This window comes from Pipistrellus hanaki (assembly GCF_964339955.1).
Source record: "Pipistrellus hanaki genome assembly, chromosome: 21".
Taxonomy (NCBI): Eukaryota; Metazoa; Chordata; class Mammalia; order Chiroptera; family Vespertilionidae; genus Pipistrellus; species Pipistrellus hanaki.
The window spans coordinates 1,036,537-1,055,730 of record NC_140523.1 but is presented as its reverse complement, the minus strand read 5'-3'; the positions used below and the strand labels follow the sequence as shown (position 1 = coordinate 1,055,730).

The 19,194-nt window shown below is 61.6% G+C and overlaps 1 protein-coding gene across 1 annotated transcript in view; it reads right to left on the bottom strand.

Annotated features, from left to right (window-relative positions):
• Positions 1 to 2,779: 2,779 nt before the first annotated feature.
• Positions 2,780 to 19,194, bottom strand: part of ADAMTS17 (ADAM metallopeptidase with thrombospondin type 1 motif 17) — a 62,959-nt gene continuing 46,544 nt past the window's right edge. Inside the window, 7 exon segments of the mRNA XM_084869052.1 lie at positions 2,780 to 3,275; positions 4,949 to 5,126; positions 8,096 to 8,248; positions 10,986 to 11,190; positions 14,029 to 14,164; positions 14,684 to 14,843; positions 17,722 to 17,879. Of these exon segments, the coding sequence (XP_084725178.1) occupies positions 3,103 to 3,275; positions 4,949 to 5,126; positions 8,096 to 8,248; positions 10,986 to 11,190; positions 14,029 to 14,164; positions 14,684 to 14,843; positions 17,722 to 17,879 (1,163 nt within the window). The 3' untranslated portion in view covers positions 2,780 to 3,102.

Here is a 19,194-nt window from a genome sequence, read left to right as displayed (position 1 = left end):
CCGGAGGGGTGTGTGAGTGCAGGGATGGAGTGGGGGGGGGGCCTCTTTCTGGGTGTGAATGACTAACTACCTCCTCTCTGCAGCCTCACCTGATGGAAGGAGAGCATAGAGAGTGTGTGTATATACATATATACACACACACACACACACACAGGCACATGTGCATATATACATATGTGTATGTGTACGTGTGTGTGTGCATATAACAGAATGGCTGGTCAGCACGTGCTCGCTGGGGGAGACACAGCCAGACCGCAGGGCCGGCGCCCCCCGACGCTGTCCACACCGGCCGCGGCCCCCCAGCTCCCCGGGGGCAGGCCCCCCGCCGTCCCCGGAGGCAGGGGCACCACGGCCGCTCTCGCTCGGCTGCGAGGACTCGCGTTTGTCTCCTGCTGCACAGTTGCTGACGATGGATACGGGGAAAACGTTTTATTGAACGTACTCAGCTCGCTTCCAACGCAAACAGGGACCTCTCGTGTCCAGGGTGTCCAGGGTGTGTCTCCCGTTGTAGGTCTCCCCCTGCCCCCCCCCCCTTCTTCTTTGTCCGAGAACCAGCACCGGAGAAGTGGGACAGGATGGCCGGGCACAGTACGCGACAGGAGTGAGCTGACGGGGACTATATACATCGGACGCCGGAGAGAGCAGGGGCGCGTCTGACGGCCGCCGAGACCCTCCCCCCCTGTGCGCAGAGACGGCCGAGCCACGCTTCGGCCAAGAGGGCTGCGTCTGCACCAGCGGAAATAGCACCGTGAGCTCGGCCGCTGCGGCTCCGTGGCTGAGCGTCAGCCAACCTGTGAACCAGGAGGTCGCGGTTCGGTTGCCGGCCGGGCTCGATTCCCGGTCAGGGGCGCGGCAGGAGGCCGATCAGTGACTCTCTCTCATCACTGATGCTTCCACCTCTCTCCCCCTCTCCCTCCCTCCCTCCCTCTCTGAAATCAATAAAAATACATTTAAAAAAAAAATAGCACCATGAGATCCTAAGACGGGAGTTAGCCACGGACAGCAGAGGGCGCTGTGGACCACGGAGGCTGCGCCGTGGCCGTCACAGAGGGTCCGTGTCCTCCGGGCAGAGCGGGCGAGGGCTGCACCGGGGTGGGTCCTTGCTGGTGAAAAGCACCTTGGGAAGCGATAGGTGTTCCATACCAACCGAGTCAGCGTTCACCCTCGGAGGGGGCGGGGCCTTTGATGCAGAGGCGGCACGGAAGGGGCTCAGCTAAGAGGCGGGCGAGCTAGCTGCCCCAGTTCCTCAGCTGGCACCCCCACCCCCACAACCCTCCCGCCCCCCAGCTCTATCCATCTGTGATGGATTACGGGACTTCTGGGGCTAAGGCAAAAGGAAATCCTGGGGCCCTGATATTTAAGAACAAGAGCTGGCGGGGAGGGGGGTGGCATCAGAGGGTGGGCAGTGCCACCCCGGCATCCTGTCCTTCCTCTCTGCAGAGCACCGGGCACTGAGCACCGAAGGAGGTTTCTCCACTGGCCTCACGGGGCCGGGGGTGGGGGCGGGGGCTGAGGGGCTGCGGCGAGCACCGGCCACGCCCCTCCACGGCCCCCGTCCCCGGGGGGAGCGGGCTGGAGAGAGCAGAGGGATGTGTGGTTTGTCCTGTGACCGGAGTGGCCTGAACGCCGCCGTCCACAACGCCAGCCCCGGTCCCAGGCGCAGCACCAGTGGGAGGAGAAGCACCCGGAGGAGACCCCGGGACACGGCGGGGGGGGTCCTCGTGGCAAAGTCCTTGAACGTGAGCACCCATCCGACGGCCGCCAGGCTGCTCGGGGAAACGGAATTCCTGGCGTGCAGGGCCCCGGGTCCCAGACCCCAGCTCGCAGGGGCTGGAGGATCCTGGCTGCACGCCTGCTGCGCCCCGTTCCTTGTCGGGACTCCCCTGCGCCCTCAGAGGGCCGCCTCCCCGGGCTCCAGGGCGGGCACAGCCCTGTCCGGAGGGGCGAGGGGACTGAAGGCGGGGAAGACGGTCCCCTCTGCCTGCTTTTCTGAGTGTCCTCCTTGCCCCGCGGGGAAGACGGTCCGTCCCGCAGGGACCGCGCGGCGACGAGGTCTGCGCTGCAGGAAGGCGGGGTGGCCGGGCGCCGGGCCCTGGCTCCGCCGGGCGGGCGGCTCTCCTCCAAGGACCCCGGCCCGCTGGGCGCAGCGCCCCCTGGAGGAAACCCGCCTGTGTGGACGAGGCGGCGGGCCTGAGCGTGGATCCTCTGAGGCTCCGGAGGTGATCCGCTTCAGGCAGATGGCCAAGGTCACCCCCAGGAGGCCATCCGCACGGCGCCAGGCTTATGAAGTCCTGGCTAGAATGGAGGCCCCCCCCCAAAAAAAAAACAACAAACAACAACACAAAAAGGTAAAGCAGAGGGCTCCGGGAGGCAGAGGGAAGCCCCACGGCCCTGACAAACTGTCCTGAGCGCCCCCGGCTGCCGGGAAGCCGCCCCAGAGCTGCTCGCAGCGCCTGCAAGAGAGGGTCCTCCGTTTCCCCGGGCGGACAGCAGAGATCTGACAGTGGGATCTCCCAGGCCTAACCCTTCCGGAATCTTCTCTCCGACACAGCGGCTGCAGTGCGACGTGGCCGTGGTCTCCCATGGGTCCACGCAGACCCAGCCTCGCAGAGGGACGCCCCCGGGCCAGGCCCTGGGTCCGGAGAGCCTGCTCTCAGGGCCGGGCAGACGGCCTCGGTCCCTCCACCCGAACGAAGCCCGATTCGGCGTCCGGGCCTCGCTCTGGCCAGCCCGCCCGGTGACACGCGAAGCCCCGGGAATCCTGCCGTCGGGAGACGTCTGTCTGGCTCGGCTGTCGGCGGTCAGAGGTGCCCCCGTGGAGGTCCGGGGAACCTTCGAGATGGTGCCGATCCTGTGGTTCAGGCCTACTTTCCCCCCTTCCTGTGGAAAGCCACCCAGTGGCTCTGAACAATATATTAAGAATAAAAGCACTCAGGGCAGAGGTCAGGTCCACGCGGAGTTCTGCGGGGACGAGGGCGCTGTGCTCCGGGGGGTCCTGGCTGCCGGACTGCTGTGCCCTCCGGGGGGCGGTGTGCTCGGCAGGCCCTGGGGTCAGGAACCGGAGGCCTCGCACCGCGGTGTGGCGGGACCGGGGAGCGCCTGTCATGAGCTCGGCGAGGGCGGGGGCAGCGGCCGGCGCATCTTGCTGGCGTAGAAGTCCCTGCAGGTCTGGCAGCAGCGCTGGTACCACCGCATGTCCTGGCACAGGTTCTTCTCCCGGATGACCCGGCAGTACACCGTCCACTGGTCCCGCGTGCACTTGTAGGTCAGGGCGGCTGCGGGGACAGCGGGCGGAGAGGCCTGGGGGTTACAGGTGGCGCCTGGCCGAGACGGAGGAGGCGTGGCCCGGCCGGGGACACTGTGGCTGCTGCCTGCTTCTACGGGGACACACCCCTGGGCCCAGCGTGGCCACGTGGCCCAGCCTGGTGGTCTGGCTGCCTCCCCGGGCTGGGGCACTGCTCCCCAGCTTCTGAGCGGAGTGGGGCGCACTGTTACCTTGTGGCAGGAGACCTCGTCACCACGGGCATTTATGGAACACGAGGACACGGGCGCTGAGGATCAAAGGGCCCACAGAGCGCAAGGTCACAGCGCAAGGTCACAGCGCGAGGTCACAGTGAAAGGTCACAGCAAAAGGTCACAATGTAAGGTCACAGCAAAAGGTCAGAGTGAAAGGTCACAATGCAAGGTCATAGCACAAGGTACAACGCAAGGTCACAGCACAAGGTCACAAGGCAAGGTCACAAAGCAAGGTCATAGCGCAAGACAAGGTCACGGCGCAAGGTCACAGCACACAGGTCACAGCGCAAGGTCACAGCAAAAGGTCACAGCATAAGGTCACAACGCAAGGTCACAGCAAAAGGTCAGAGTGAAAGGTCACAATGCAAGGTCATAGCGCAAGGCAAGGTCACGGCGCAAGGTCACAGCACACAGGTCACAGCGCAAGGTCACAGCAAAAGGTCACAGCACAAGGTCACAACGCAAGGTCACAGCAAAAGGTCAGAGTGAAAGGTCACAATGCAAGGTCATAGCACAAGGCAAGGTCACAGCGCAAGGTCACAATGCAAGGTCACAGCGCAAGGCAAGGTCACGGCGCAAGGTCACAGCACAAAGGTCACAGCGCAAGGTCACAACACAAGGTCACAATGCAAGGTCACAGCGCAAGACAAGGTCACAGCGCAAGACAAGGTCACAGCACAAGGTCACAGTATAAGCAAGGGGCCTGAGTCGCCTCCAGGGTCCTAGCTCTGCAGGGAGGAGGTGCCTGAAGGACATGCCTGGGGACCCCGGGGAGCTTGTGCATGCAGCAGCCTGGGGTGCACCTCTATGAGCTCGCACACCCTCCCCTCCCCCTCCCAGTGCAGCCACATAGCAACGCCCTTCCTTCCGGCGCCCGGCCAGGCGGCAGGAGGGATGTGGGCCGGGGACTTCTGTCTGGATGAACAGGGACTCTGCAGGCGCCGCCGGAGCACCGTTCAGTGTGTCTCACCCTGCACCCTGCGGCCCGGGCCGTGCCCGCGGCCGGCCGAGCTGGGAGCCCGAGGGACCGCGCTGCTCACACAGAAGGTCCCGCTGAACGAGGGACAAACCGCCACAGCTGAGGAGCAGCCGTGTGCACGTCCTCGGGGGCTCACCCATGACACCCCGCAGCCTGCGTTTGCAGGAGAAAGCGCCCCCCTTTGCCCCGCTCCATGCAGGAACCCTAAACCATCGGGAGGAGTCCCTCCAGCTCCCCAGGGGTCGGCGGGGGGTCCGCGGGTGTCAGGCGGAAGTTAGCAGCCGGCTTTCTCATGGCGCGGATGACATTCCGCCTCCGGTCTGCTCCGAGGTGACCGTGTCCATCGCCAGGGCTCAGGTGAGACCAAGGAGGGCGCCTCCCGGCTCCTGGCCCTCCCCCCGCCCCCAGTGGGACTCGCCGGCGGAGGGGCGCGGGGAGGGGGCGGGCACTCACCCAGGCGCGGCGAGGTGATGGTGTTCACGTTGATCTTGTCGTTGCACACCTCCAGGTGGCACTGCCGGTAGGCGGCGGGCTTGGCGAGGGCGGGGCACTCGCTGCCGTGGCGCCCGGTGACCTTGTGCATGCACTGCACCACGCGGGACTGCAGCCCCTTCCCGCACGTGGAGGAGCACTGCGGGCACAGGGCGGCCGCTCGGCATCTCCCCGGGCCCTTCTCGGAGGGGCGCGGGGCAGGTGGCGGCAGGGCTTCCAAGCCCCTAGGAGCCTGACTGCACTGGCTAACCAAGAAGCCGCCCTAACCATGCCTGCCTCACCCCCATGGCGCCCCCTGCCACCGGGGGGCCGGGCCCTGCCAGCCGGGCATGGGCCTGGCTGAGGCACCTCCTGGCCGGGGGTGCCCGTGCCCGCGAGGGTTCCGGTGTCTTTTGTGGGCCCGGTTGCCGGGCCTCTGAGAAACCAGGCGAGGCCTCGATCCTGCGGGGCTATTAAAACCAAGTGCAACACTGACAGGGTGTCTCCCTAGAAAGGATCGAGGGCCATCGTCAAACTCAGCTTCCACCTACGAACCGGGTTCAATTCCCGGTCGGGGCCCATGCCCGGGCTGCAGACTCGATCGACCCCAGGTGTGGGTACGTACAAGAGGGCACTGGCTGCCTCCTGCACACCCCCCTCCTGGGGATCCAGCCTGCAACCCGGGCATGTGCCCTTGGCCGGAATCAAATCCGGGGACCTTCACCCTGCAGGCTGACGCTCTATCCACTGAGCCACACCGGCGAGGGCGAGCAGCACTGTGGTTATGAGCAAAAGCAGGCACGGGGCCAGGAGCGGAGGACGGGGCTGCAGGCTGACCCCGGGCCTATTGCTGAGGCTCCCAGGCGGCCGGGCCCGGCCTCTGCAGGCAGGTGTGGCCAGCACTGACCCACTGCCCCTGTGGCGGCAGCTCAGCCAGGCGGCCCTGACCTCAGACACGGCTCCCGACAGGTGTGTGCCTGCTTGTGCACGGCCTCTGAGCCCCCACAGGAAGGACGACAGGCACAGACAAGGAATTCCATCTCCGCTCCCACCCCTCACCCCCACCCCACCGGCCTAGGCTTCAATCAAACTGCTAGTGGCCGCCCACCAGGAGGCCTGATAGCATCGGCTTAGCCCCGAGCACAGGAGGGGCGCCGCCTCTCAGGTTTTTAAAGCGCCAGCAGACGCGTCTATAAAAGACAGGGGAGCGGATCTGGTCTTGTCTGAAGCCCTCCTTCCCTGTCGCTCGTCACAGGCGCATGTCACTGGGCTCCCCAGACACAGGAAACTGAGCGGCAGGGAGAGGCCCCGAATCCGCCCCAGCGGCTCCTGCCCTGCCTGGGGCAAGCCCCTCCCGCTCCCTCCCCAGCCACAGGCCTGGTGACCTGCCAGGAGGGGGCGCCAAAGACCCTTGGGGTGCGAGCTCCATAGGAAAGCAATCTCTCTACAGAAACCTATAGATATAAAAGGCTGAGAGGCAGTGTCCCTTTGGGAGTTCGACCGGGAGTTTGACCGCTCGCTATGATGTGTGCTGACCACCAGGGGGCGGAGTGGAACGAAGGAAGGCCCCGGCCGGCAGCCAGAAGGAAGGAAGGCTCCGATCGGCCCTGACTGCGGGCCAGGCCTAGGGACCCTACCTGTGTGCGAATTTTTATTTTATTGAAATAAAATAGCTGCTGCCCAGCCAGCGTGGCTTAGCGGTTCAGCACGAATCTATAGACATGCACCAAATATGTGAATGGCGTCTCCGGGGGCGGAATGTGAGCCTCAGGGCCTGAGAGACGGGCCCCCCACACCCTGAGGCCCCCACTCCTCCCGCCACACACCCCCAGCCGGGAGGGACCAGGTCTTTGTCCTCTCAGGAGGCCAGACCCTGAGGACAGGCACCCTCCGTCCCTCCCGCCTGTAAAGTCACGACTATACAGAACCCCAGGTCCCGGAGGGATGCTTGGAGAATTCGCGAAGGAGGTGGTAGGAGTCTCGGGGGAGGGACTGGCTGCAGGCGTGTTGCGGCTGTGTGCGCGTGAGCCGGGGTCCCGGGCTCCGGGGGGGCAGGGGACCCGGTGAGTGTGACAGGATGCGAGGTGGACCCTCACAGTCCAGCATCACCCCAACGGGGCCACTGGGCCATTCTCGGAGGGGCCAGTCTGCCTGGGGCAGGTGTGGGTAACAAAGAATGGGAGAGAGAGAGAGAGAGGGAGGGAGGGAGGTGGGGAGAGGGAAGGAGGGAGAGGGGAGAGAGAGAAATGGGGAGAGAGAACACCCCTAACGGAACTTCTCCTGTGCCTGGGGAAATGTCAGAGGCTGTGTGACAGATCGCCCCCAACTTGGCATGGGCGCCACGGGCCTCGGAAGCTGTTGGGACCTGAGCCGGCAGGTTTAATTAAGCAATGCTGGAAATCCCCCGACCTGGCCCGGGCTGGAGGCAGGCGGCAGATGCTATCTGAGACATCCCCCCGCCCCCCCGCACTCACACAGAGCCCCCACTCCCCTCCTCTCTGGCATCAATAACAAATACATACATACAGCCGGGACCGGTTTGGCTCAGTGGATAGAGCGTCGGCCTGCGGACTGAATGGACCCGGGTTGGATTCCGATTGAGGGCATGTACCTGGGTTGCGGGCGCATCCCCAGTGGGGTGTGTGCAAGAGGCAGCTGATCAATGATTCTCTCTCATCGATGTTTCTAACTCTCCATCCCTCTCTCTTCCTCTCTGTGAGAAATCAATAAAATATATTTAAAAAAAATAAATGCATACATACATACATTCATATGTGAATAAATAAAAGCACTGGTGACAGTTGTGGGGCAGGACTGCGGGAAGCCACCAGCTCGAGCCGGGAAAGGGACTGACCAATGGGGGCGCCGGCGGGCGCAGCTTTTGGACCGGGAGCGGGTTTCCCTGGCCGCGCGGGGGCCGCCGGCGGCGGACGTGGCGGGCGGAGGGGGCGGACCGTCCGGCGGACGTGGCGGGCGGAGGGGGCGCGGGCGGAGGGGGCGCGGGGGCCGCCGGCGGACGTGGCGGGCGGAGGGGGCGGACCGTCCGGCGGACGTGGCGGGCGGAGGGGGCGCGGGCGGACCGTCCGGCGGACGTGGCGGGCGGAGGGGGCGCGGGGGCCGCCGGCTCACCGTGGACCAGTCGCCGGTCCTCCAGGCGTAGCAGCCGGAGTAGTCCTCGCAGGGCTCCTCCGCGCGGGGCCGCGTGGACGCGTCGCACTTGCCCTGGGAGTTGGTGCAGGTCACCGTGCGCTTCTGCGTGCCCGGGCCGCAGCTGGCGGAGCACTGCGAGACAGGCGGCGGCGGGCGCTGAGGCCGGGGCGCCCCGACGCCCGGGGGCCCCGCCGGGGCCGGCCCTGCTGAGGGTGCAGGGACGGGGCCCAGGCTTCCTCTTTTAATATATATATATATATATTATAGCATGCTTTGAAATCACTGTATTAGTTCTTATATGTTTGTCTTCTGAATCTGCTCAAAGACAGCACCAGAACTGACGCGTCAGCAGGCTGGCCCCCGTCTTTGCTCAGTTCTGAGTCCTCTGCAGTGCCCAGCACAGCAAAGGGCGTTGTATACATTGAGCATCCTGGTATTAGTTTAACTGGTGGTGGTGGTGGGAATCACAAAAGTTACCTTTTTTTGTTTGTTTTTCCCCAATTTAAAATTTTCAAAAGTTGTACAGAAACCTTCTCAAAATGGACTTCCACAGCTGCTATCATTTCTTTGCATATTTTTATAAGCTGCACATGATAACGCCATTTTGCTCCATTCATGCTCCTCTCCGGCCTTAATATACATTTTTTTTTTTTTAATTGATGTCAGAGAGGAAGGGAGAGGGAGAGGGAGAGATGATAGAAACATCCCAGTCAGGGCACAGGCCCGGGTTTGTGGGCTCCATCCCCAGTAGGGGGCGTGCAGGAGGCAGCCGGTCCATCATTCCCTCTCCTCATGGATGTTTCTCTCTCTCTCCCTCTCCCTTCCTCTCTGACATCAGTACAAAGACATTTAAAGAGAAATAAGAGGGAAAGAAGCACTGGGCTCAGGCCTGGGCTGAGCCCAGGGGGCCGGTGGGTGCGGATGCGGTTTGGGGAGGAGGCCTGGGCGTGACGGGGCACATAGGCGGACGGAGACGCCGCTATAAATCTGTCTCCGCTGGCTCACGCGCCCCCGGAGGGGGCTGGTGAATGAATCCGATGCTGACAGCTGATAGTGTCGGGCTGGGGTATTTGGGGAAAGAGGCATGCGTGTTTCTTCCATATAAGAAAAAAAAAACAAAAAACCCCAAATAGAAAATTTATGGTTTTGATCTGATTCAAGTATAAATCTTGTTTGAATCAAGACCCAGGTGACTAAGGCCTTCTGGCTCCTGGGAGGCGGGGGGAGGGGAGAGTGACCACTCACTACCTGCCCCTACCCCTGCAGTGAGTACCCCCCTCCCCGAAAAAGGTCCCTGGGAGGCTAAACGTACACACCTAAGTCCATGTAAATAAAATTAAAAAAAAAAAAAAAAACAAGCAAAATGTTTAAGCTCCTGGTCTGGCAGGCGTGTGGCTCAGGGGTTGCGTGTCGACCTAGGAACCAGGAGGTCACGGTTTGATTCCCGGTCAGGGCACAGGCCCGGGTTGTGTGCTCCATCCCCAGTAGGGGGCGTGCGGGAGGCAGCCGATCCGTGATTCTCTCTCCTCATGGATGTTTCTCTCTCTCTCTCTCTCCCTCTCCCCGCCGCTTTGAAATCAGCACAAACATATTTTAAGACGATTTAAACGGTCTTCCTTTCTGAAGGCCTCGTAAAGGGCGGTTAACGCGCAGGTCTCTCCATGGGCGCGCGACAAGGCCGGTCGGAGAGCCGGCTCCGCGTTAGGACGGCCCGGGCAGACTTCTCATTCATTAGGAACCGGCGGACGGCTCTCCGATTCAGAGTCATTCCAACTGTTTGGCAGCAGGAAGGGGCTTTAAAAATACTTTCCGCGCTGCACAGCGTCTTGGCCGGACGGAGCCCTCTGACTTTCCTAGAACGCCTCTCGCGGGGAACGGGGGAGGCTGGCCCTGCACCGGCCGAGCTGCCGTTCTTACGGCCAAACCATCGGAGCCGAGCCCGCGGGGCGGACGGGAGGCCTCGGAGACGCGGTCCCCGGAGAGGACGCGGCAGGGGCACGAGCAGCACCGCCGGCCTCAGGGTGAGGGAGAGCCTGGAACCCCTTCCCAAGCTGACACCAAGGTCAAACGTGCCCCCGGGTGTGGAAGGCAGGCTGCACGTCTGTGTATCCCTCTAGGGTGTGTCTGTGTATCCATCTACGATCTACCTATGTATCTATGTCTCTATCTGTATGTCTATGTATCTATCTATGTAGGTATGTATGTATCTATGTATCTATCTGTATGTCTATGTATCTATCTATGTATGTATCTATGTCTCTATCTGTATGTCTATGTATCTATCTATGTAGGTATGTATGTATCTATGTATCTATCTGTATGTCTATGTATCTACAATATGTAGGTATTTATGTATCTATCGATATGTCTATGTATCCATCTACATATCCACCTATGCATCTATGTATATGTCTATCTGTCTATATATCTATCTATGCGTGTATATATGTGTCTATGTATCTATGTATATGCCTATGTATTTATGTATGTACTCACATAACTATATACCCATTATCTATGTACTTATGTATCTATCCATGTGTTTATGTATCAACTATGTAGCCAAGTATCTATGTATTTATATATCCACCTATGTATTTATCTTTGTATCTATCTATGTATCTTTCTATGTATCTATTTATTTATCTATTTGTCTACCTCTATTCATCTGTCCAGCCATCTATATCTCCGTGAGAATGTCCACAGGAAAGGGGACCTAAGAGCACTGTGGTATATTGTTTTTTTAAAAACGCCTACCCGTTATCAGTAACACGTTTCCCGTGTTTCTGGCCTCGCTGCTATCGGGGAGGGACTCAGGAGCATGTGAGTTGATTTGGGGGCCGGCGAGGACCGGGCCGGAGGCACCCACCTGTGACCACTCGGACGCTTCCCAGATGGACAGGCAGTCCTGGCCCTCGCAGCTCTGCGCGGCGGCGGGCCGGGCGCCCTGGCAGTACAGGGGCCGCGTGGTGACGTGGGAGCCGTTCTGCAGCTGGTGCACGCAGGTCACCTCCCGCCGCTGTGAGCCCTTCTCGCAGGTGGCCGAGCAGGGGCTCCAGGGGCCGGCCACCCACCTGCGGGGGAGAGACGGTGAGGGGAGGCCGGGCGGGGGCTCCGGGGGCCGGCCGCCCACCTGCGGGGGGAGGGACGGTGAGGGGAGGCCGGGCGGGGGCTCCGGGGGCCGGCCGCCCACCTGCGGGGGGAGGGACGGTGAGGGGAGGCCGGGCGGGGGCTCCGGGGGCCGGCCTCCCACGGTGAGGGGAGGCCCTGCCCGGACAGGGGGACCCGGGGTTGCGGGCGCAGGAGGAGGCGGAGCAGGGAGCTCTCAGGGACTCTGTCACCCGAGGACACTGTCCATTGATTTTTAGAGAGAGTGGACGGCCTGTCCTTGGCAGGCGGGGTTCAGGGCCGAACGTGAGGCTGTCACTAAAGCTAGTCGTGGCCCGGCCGGCGTGGCTCCGTGGTGAACCAGGAGGGGACGGTTCGATTCCCGGTAGGGCACATGCCCCGGGTGGCAGGCTCGGTCCCCAGTAGGGAGCGTGCAGGAGGCAGCCGGTCCATGACTCTCTCTCCTCATGGATGTTTCTCTCTCTCTCTCCCTCTCCCTTCCTCTCTGACATCAGTAAAAATGTATTAAAAGGCAGTCCTGGGTGGGAGCAGGCAGAACTGCGAGCTGCCTGCTCGTAAAGCGGCGTGCCAAGCCTCCCAGGGCGGGTGGGCTCGGGGCGGGCAGCCGGCTCCCTGGCTGGTCCCTCTGGGAGCCCGGCGTCTGTGCCTCCCAGTCCCCTCGGCCCGTCCCCCTGCACACTGCCCCGCCCCCCCCCCCCCCCCCCCCCGAGAGGCTGAGCTGGCTCCCTCTGGTTCTGGGGAGCCCCTGGGAACCTCTCCTTTCGGCAGGCAGAGTGCTGAGCCAGGCTGAGCCGAGGCAGGCGTGCAGGGCGGGCTGCTGGCCTGGCTTCACCTGCCCCGCTGTGTGGGCTGGGCCGCGGGGCGGGGGGGGGGGGGGCGGGGGGCGCCTGCTGGTGCTCATTAAGCCCTTTGTTCTCCTCCAGGCCGGCATGCTATCATCTAAGCACCCCCTTCCGGACCAGCCCAGGCCTTCGCAGGCCCCTCACATCACAGCCCGGGTTCTGCACCCCCAATCCGCCAACTTAGCTGCTAATTTCTTTTTAAAAAAATATTTTTATTGCCGAAACCAACCGGTTTGGCTCAGTGGGTAGAGCGTCGGCCTGAGGACTGAAGGGTCCCGGGTTCGATTCCGGCCAAGGGCATGTACCTTGGTCACGGGCATATCCCCAGTAGGAGGTGTGCAGGAAGCAGCTGATGGGTGTTTCTCTCTCATCGATGTTTCTAACTCTCTATCCCTCTCTCTTCCTCTCTGTAAAAAATCAATATATACAATATATAAATATTTTTATTGATGTCAGAGAAGAAGGGAGAGGGAGAGAGAAACATGGACCGGCTGCTTCCTGCACGCCTCCCCTACTGGGGATGGAGCCCACAACCAGAGCATGTGCCCTGACCGGGAATCGAACCCTTGGTCCCTGGGACAGTGCTGGATCCACAGAGCCACCCGCCTCCTCCTCGGGGCTGGTCTCACCGGGGCGGCGGGCTATGAAGGTCATTGCAGAGCTCAGCTCCGGCACGTGGGAGAGACACTGCGCATTCGCACCGCGGGCTACGGGAACCGCTGGGAGTTCCTATAAAACCCCACAACAGGACACACACCCCATAGAGCGTCCGTGCCCCTCCGTCCCCGTCCCGGAATCATTCAGGCATCCCGAGCACGTGGTGTCGCAGCAGATGCTGGACAGATGCTCCCCCGGGGAACAGCAGGAAGCGGAAAGGCAATAATCAGTGTCCATTAACTCCCCAATCAGTCACGGAGCGGGGGTTCGGCGGCTCAGCCCCGAGGGGCCTGCTGGGCCCGGGGCGGGGAGCCGGTCCAGGCCTGTGCAGGCGCTCTGGACGGCCCCGGCTGACTCACGGTCAGAGAAAACCGCACACGCGTCTTGGCACGAGAGGCGATAAGGAATCCCGTAACCGCTCGCAATTGGAAATAATGATTTGTTAATCGTTTTAATAGCGAACGAGCTGCAGAAACCAGGCCCAGGAGCCCTCCGCGCGGAAGGGAAGGAGATCCGTTTTGTTTCTGGCTTCCTTCGCTTAAAATACAGGTTATTGATTTTTGAGAGAGAGGAAGGGAGAGGGAGGGAGAGAGAGAAACATCGATGGGCTGCCTCCTGCATGCCCCCTAGTGGGGATCGGCCTGGAAACCCAGGAATGGAACCGTGCCCTCCTGGTTCACAGGTCGACGTTCAACCACTAAGTCCTGCCGACGGGGCGAAAACGCTCACATGTTTACAAATACTTCTCTAAAGCCTCGATACTGGAAGGACAGTGTTGCTAGACAGAAAACCCGTATGGTTATGGGTCTCGCTGTCACTCGGGGTGATGGACCATAAAACTCGTTTTATTTTAGAAAACAACAAACCTGTTTTTATTGATTTCAGAGAGGAAGAGGCAGGGGGAGAGAGGGAGAGAGGGAGAGAGGGAGAGAGGGAGAGAGGGAGAGAGGGAGGGAGGGAGAGAGAGAGAGAGAAAGGAACATCGATGATGAGAGAAAATCATGCATCGGCTGCCTCCTGAAGATCGAGCCTGAAACCCGGACATGTGCCCTGACCGGGAATCGAACCCTGACCTCCTGGTTCATGGGTCGACGCTCTACCACTGAGCCACCCCGGCCTACGGATTGTCCATGTCCGTCCCAGTTCCGGCTCAGCAGCTAGAGACCAGTGTTTCCAGCGCGCACAGACCCCTCAGCAGCCAGGGAGGTGGCCCGGGGCGGCCTGGACCGGCTGCTTCCTCCGCCCCGCCCCGGAGGCTCGGCCCCGCAGACCCCGGCTCCTTACCGTGCCTGGCAGGGGTGTGAGTTGCACCTCCGGACCTGGGGCTCGGGGCGGCTGGCCGCGGGGCAGTCGCTGTCATTCACCAGCGTCGTGGTCTTGTTCACGATGCGCGTGCAGGACACGACGGTCCTGCGTTCCCCTGGAAACCGGCACACGGGGGGCTGATTGGCTGTGGCTGCCGCCCCGGAGGGGAGGGAGGTCCCGCTGTGGAGGGGCCTCTGGGCAGGACTATAAACTCAGCCAGGAGGGTGTGCAAGACGCGGGCAGGAGGAAAATTCTAGACTAGGACCAGAAAGAGGCAGCCGCTGGCTGGCTGGCTGGCTGGCGTGGCTCCGTGGTTGAGCCGTGGACCCAGGAACCAGGAGGTCACGGGTTGATTCCGGGACAGGGCACATGCCGAGGTTATGACCTTGATCCCCAGTAGGGGGCGTGCAGGGGGGCAGCCGATCCATGCTCCTCTCTCTCATCGATGTTTCTCTCTCTCTCTCTCTCTCTCTCTCTCTCTCTCTCTCTCTCTCTCTCCCTTCCTCTCTGGAAGGAACAAACACTGGCGAGGTGCCCGGCCTGTCCCTCTCCGTGCCCCGACCACAGAGGGCCCGGCACCCACGTCTCCTTCCCTTAACCAAGCCCGCACCCGCGGGCCCGGGCGCGCGCTCACCGCCGCCGCACTGCACGCTGCACCCCTCCCAGCCGCTGTGCGTCCAGAGGAACAGAGAGTCCGGGGGCCTCTCGGGCTCGCTCCGGTTCTCGGCCGTGGCGTTCACGGGGACGGTGTACTCGTAGTGGATCCCGTAGTTCTGGTCGTGGAACAGCAGCACCTGCACGGAAAAGGCCCGGGGCTGCTGACGGCGGGCGGGTGGAGAGCCTCGCTCTGGGGTCTCCCTCCTGGTGGGCACGGTGGGGGGGGGCAGTTTTCAAACAGGTTCGACCCGCCCGGCCGGTGCGGCTCAGTGGCTGAGTGTCAACCCAAGAACCAGGAGGTCAGGGTGCATGCGTGTCCATGTTGCGGCTCCATCCCCAGGAGGGGGCGTGCAGGCAGCAGCCGATGCGTGATTCTCTCTCCTCATTGATGTTTCTCTCCCTCTCCCTCTCCCTTGCTCTCTCTCTCTAAAAATCAAACAAACAAATAATATATATATATATTCAAATTAGTATTGCAAAACAAGGCCTCATGTAGGACTTTTAAGTGGCCTGGCTGGGGGAGAGGGGGGTGTCCCCAGGGTAGGCCTAAAACCAGCGGGTCCCCCCAGGTTGAAGCCCCTAGCAGGTTCCCGTCTGGGCCGGGAGGTGCAGGAGAGGGGCCGGCGGGCGCGGGAGGCAGACGGTGCAGGGCCCACCTGTCCAGACAGAGGCGGGGCAGGCCAGGTGGCAAGTGCCTGAGCCGGGGCCTCCTCCCTCCCTCCCTCCCCCCCCCCCGGGTCTCCCCCTCCCTCCTCCTCCGGGGGCCCCGGTGCGCGGTGGGTGGGTGGGGGTGGGGCGCCTCGGCAGCACAAACATCTCTCTCTCCAAGAAGCAGGCCTGCAGGAAGGCGGTTGGAAACCTGCCTCCGGTGGAAAAGAGAGTTAAAAAAAAAAAAAAAAGCCTCTTTAAAAGAGATCTTTATTATCTCAGTCTGGGAACACAACGCTGGTGGATGGGGGGAGCCATCTGAAACCAATTTCGGGCAGTTCCGCAGCCACAGAGAATGTGTGTGCGTGTGCACGGCCCGTTTCCCAGGCGGGGCCCATGGCCCCCCGGCCTGCGTCCCCGTTTGGGGGACAGCTGGAAGGGCACCCCTCGTTTTAGATTTGCAAACTGGAAGGAACCGTCGTCGTTGGAGAGAGAAAGAGAAGCAGTGCGTGGTAACGGGCCGGGCCTGGGGCTGGGGCGGCGGTGGCTGCCTCTCTCTCTGAGCTCTGTTTCTCCTGGTCCGAATGGATCCCGGCTGGGCCTGGGCCTGGGCCGGCGGGCGATGCCCTGGGGCCGTGGACGCTTCGAGAAGAGACGGGAAATAAACCCATCCTGGTGACAGTGAGGGTCTTATTGCTGGCTTCCTCTCAGGCCCTCTGCATGACTGCTTTTATTGTATTATTATTATTATTATTATCATCACCATGATTTCTCATCCTCACCCGAGAACCGTGTTTTCCACTGATTTCTAGAGGGAGTGGAAGGGAGGGAGGAGGAAGGAGGGGGAGAGAGAGCGAAACATCGACCTGAGAGAGGCACATCGATGGGCTGTCTCCCGCACACGCCCCCTCCCGGGGCTGGGACACCTGCGATTCAGGTTATCGTACGTGCCCTTGACCGGGAATCGAACCCGCGAGACCCTTGGGTCTGCAGGTGGATGTTCTAACCACTGGCCAAACCAGCCAGGGCTGCTTTTATTTCATTTCATCTTATTTTTTTACATTTTTACATTTTTATTGCGTTCAGGGCTCACAACAGGCTGTCGCGGGAGAGCTTTGATATTCTTAAAAAGGATGCACAGCCTGGCTGGTTTGGCTCAGTGGATAGTGAGCGTTGGGCACAGACTGAAGGGTTGCAGGTTTGGCTCGGGTTCAAGGGCCTGTACCTCAGTGGCAGGCTCCAGGCCCGGCCCTGCTTGGGGCTTGTGCGGGAGGGAACCAATCAAAGTGCGCCTCTCTCTCTCTCTCTCCCCCCCCCCCACCCCCGTCTCTTCCACTCTCTCCAAAGAGATCAATGGAAAAAATCCGCAGGTGAGGACTCACCAAGATAAACAATAAAAAGGACGCATCAGCAGGTGGCCTGGGGGGTTGGGCCCGACAGGTGAGACGGGACCCCACAGGTTTCTGAGGCCACCCGGGGAGTGGCATTCCCGGAGAACCTGCCCGCCCCGCCCCCCCCAACCCCCAGTTCCCGGATGCCTGCTGCAAGCCGAGCTTGGAAAATCTGAGCGCTGTTCGTTTGGAAGGAAGCGGAGTCAACAGCCCCTTTCCAGAAGGTAATTTCCAGCGCGGAGACACACGCCGGGGCCGGACCGGTGCCATCTGATATAAAAACGCAGACTGCGCACCGGCCGTCGGCTGGACGGGCCCTTCCGTTTGAGAAGCGGCCGGAGCCCTGCCAGCGGGTCCGGGGCCTGGAGAAACCTGCAGCACGCCCAGGGGGATGTGGCTCCGAGGCTGAGCGTCAACCTAGGAGCCAGGAGGCCACTGTTTGATTCCCCGTCAGGGCACACGCCCGGGTTGCGGGCTCCATCTCCAGCAGGGGGCGTGCAGGAGGCAGCCGATCCCTGATTCTCTCCCCTCATTGATGTTTTTCTCTCTCTCTCTCCCCCCCGCCCCTTAATTTTCTCTCTCTCTTTTAATATATTTTATTGAATTTTTACAGAAAGGAAGAGAGAGGGATAGAGAGTCAGAAACATCGATGAGAGAGAAACATCAATCAGCTGCCTCTTGCATATCCCCTACTGGGGATGTGCCCGCAACCAAGGTACATGCCCTTTGACCGGAATCGAACCTGGGACCTTTCAGTCTGCAGGCTGATGCTCTATCCACTGAGCCAAAAAACGGTTTCGGCTCTCTTCCTTTCGGAAATCAATAAAAAATATATTTACAAAGCAAAGAGGAGATCCAGAGGGAGTCTTGAGCAGTGTGGGGGGCCAGGTAAGCCACCAGGGACCCGGAGGGCGCCTGCCCGCCACCCAACCCCCGGGAGGTAGTAACCGGGGAGGGAGCCCTCACCGAGCCTCACCATCACATGCAGCGGGATCTTGGTGGGGCCCTTGGCGGAGATCTTCTCCCACAGGCCCCTGCGCACGTAGCGGACCGTGGTGCCCGCGATCTGGAACTCCCCGGGCAGCTCGATCTTCCAGTCGCTGTTGATGGACCGGCGGCTGGAGTCCTTGAGGGCTGGGGAGAGAGTGGGCGGCGTGGGGCGGAAGCCATGCACCAGGTCCGGCCCAGCCACCCCTCTCCTGGGCACAGACCCCCCCAAAAAACCCAACAACTAAAAAAAAAAAAAAAAACACCCACCACAATAAAAACATTAAAAGAAAAGAAAAAATAAAGAGCACAGGGAATTCTGGAGGGACCTGGTTCTGTCTGGTGATTTTATGTCCCGGGGTTGGGGGGGGTCTGATTGGCCGGGAAGAACAATTTCATTTTTGGACTCCGCCGGAGTCAGGGGTCCGGCATTTTATTTTTTATTTATTTGTTTTTTAAAATATATATATATTTTTTTTATTGATTTCAGAGAGGAAGGGAGAGGTAGAGGGAGAGATTGAAGCATCCACGATGAGAATCATGGATCGGCTGCCTTCTGTACGCCCCCTATTGGGGACCGAGCCCACAACCCGGGGCCTATGCCCTGGACCGGGAATCGAACCTGGGACCCTTCAGTCCCCAGGCCTAGCCACTGAGCAAACGAGACGGGCCGGTCGGACGTTCGGAATCGCTGTCTGAAACACACACAGCAGGGCCTGCCTTTGTGTCTTTTGCTGAGGAGCCGTGAGGAGCCAGGAGGAGCCGCTTAACGGGAGAGGAACTCCCCCCACGAGGGAGGGTGGGTCCCTGCCCTCCTCACACCCGGGGCCAGGAACCTGCGGTCACGTGATGCATGTCTGCAGACAGTTGCAGGTGGACACGGGCTCCGGGGGGAGAGACTGTGAGCCGTGCTGGGGAGCGTGGAGGGGGCACCCCTGGCCGTAGAGGGGGCAGGGCAGGGCCCCTTGTTAGCTGGCTGCAGGCCCCCCGTCCCCGGGCCGTCCCCCGCCCCTCCCCGCGTGGGGCTGGCGGGAGCGGCTCCCTGCGTCTGTCTCTCCTGGATCGCACTGGAAGGCCTGACCCGCAGTCAACCCACTTCTGGCCCTGGCGCCGCGTCAGCGCCTTGTGTTTCCACCCGGAGGCCGTGGACCGAGCGGCAGAGGCATTTCCTGTTCCAGGTGGTTTCGAGCCGCGGGCCAGGCCGTGGGCCGGAGGGAGGGAGGGAGGGAGGGAGGGAGGCGGGTGGAATTCCTCGGGAATGGCTCCCGGGCAGCTCGGAGCTCCAGGGGCTGGGCTCCCAGGGCGCCCGGCCCGGGGCCGGCACGGCCGGTTTGAACGGAACCTCAGGAACGTAAGGAGCGTGCACCGCCTCCGGGCCCGCCCCGGTGCCTACCCCAGGCCCTGGGATCCCGGGGTCTGCCTGGCAGAGATCAGGGGACCGAGGCAGGCCAGGCCGGCGCAG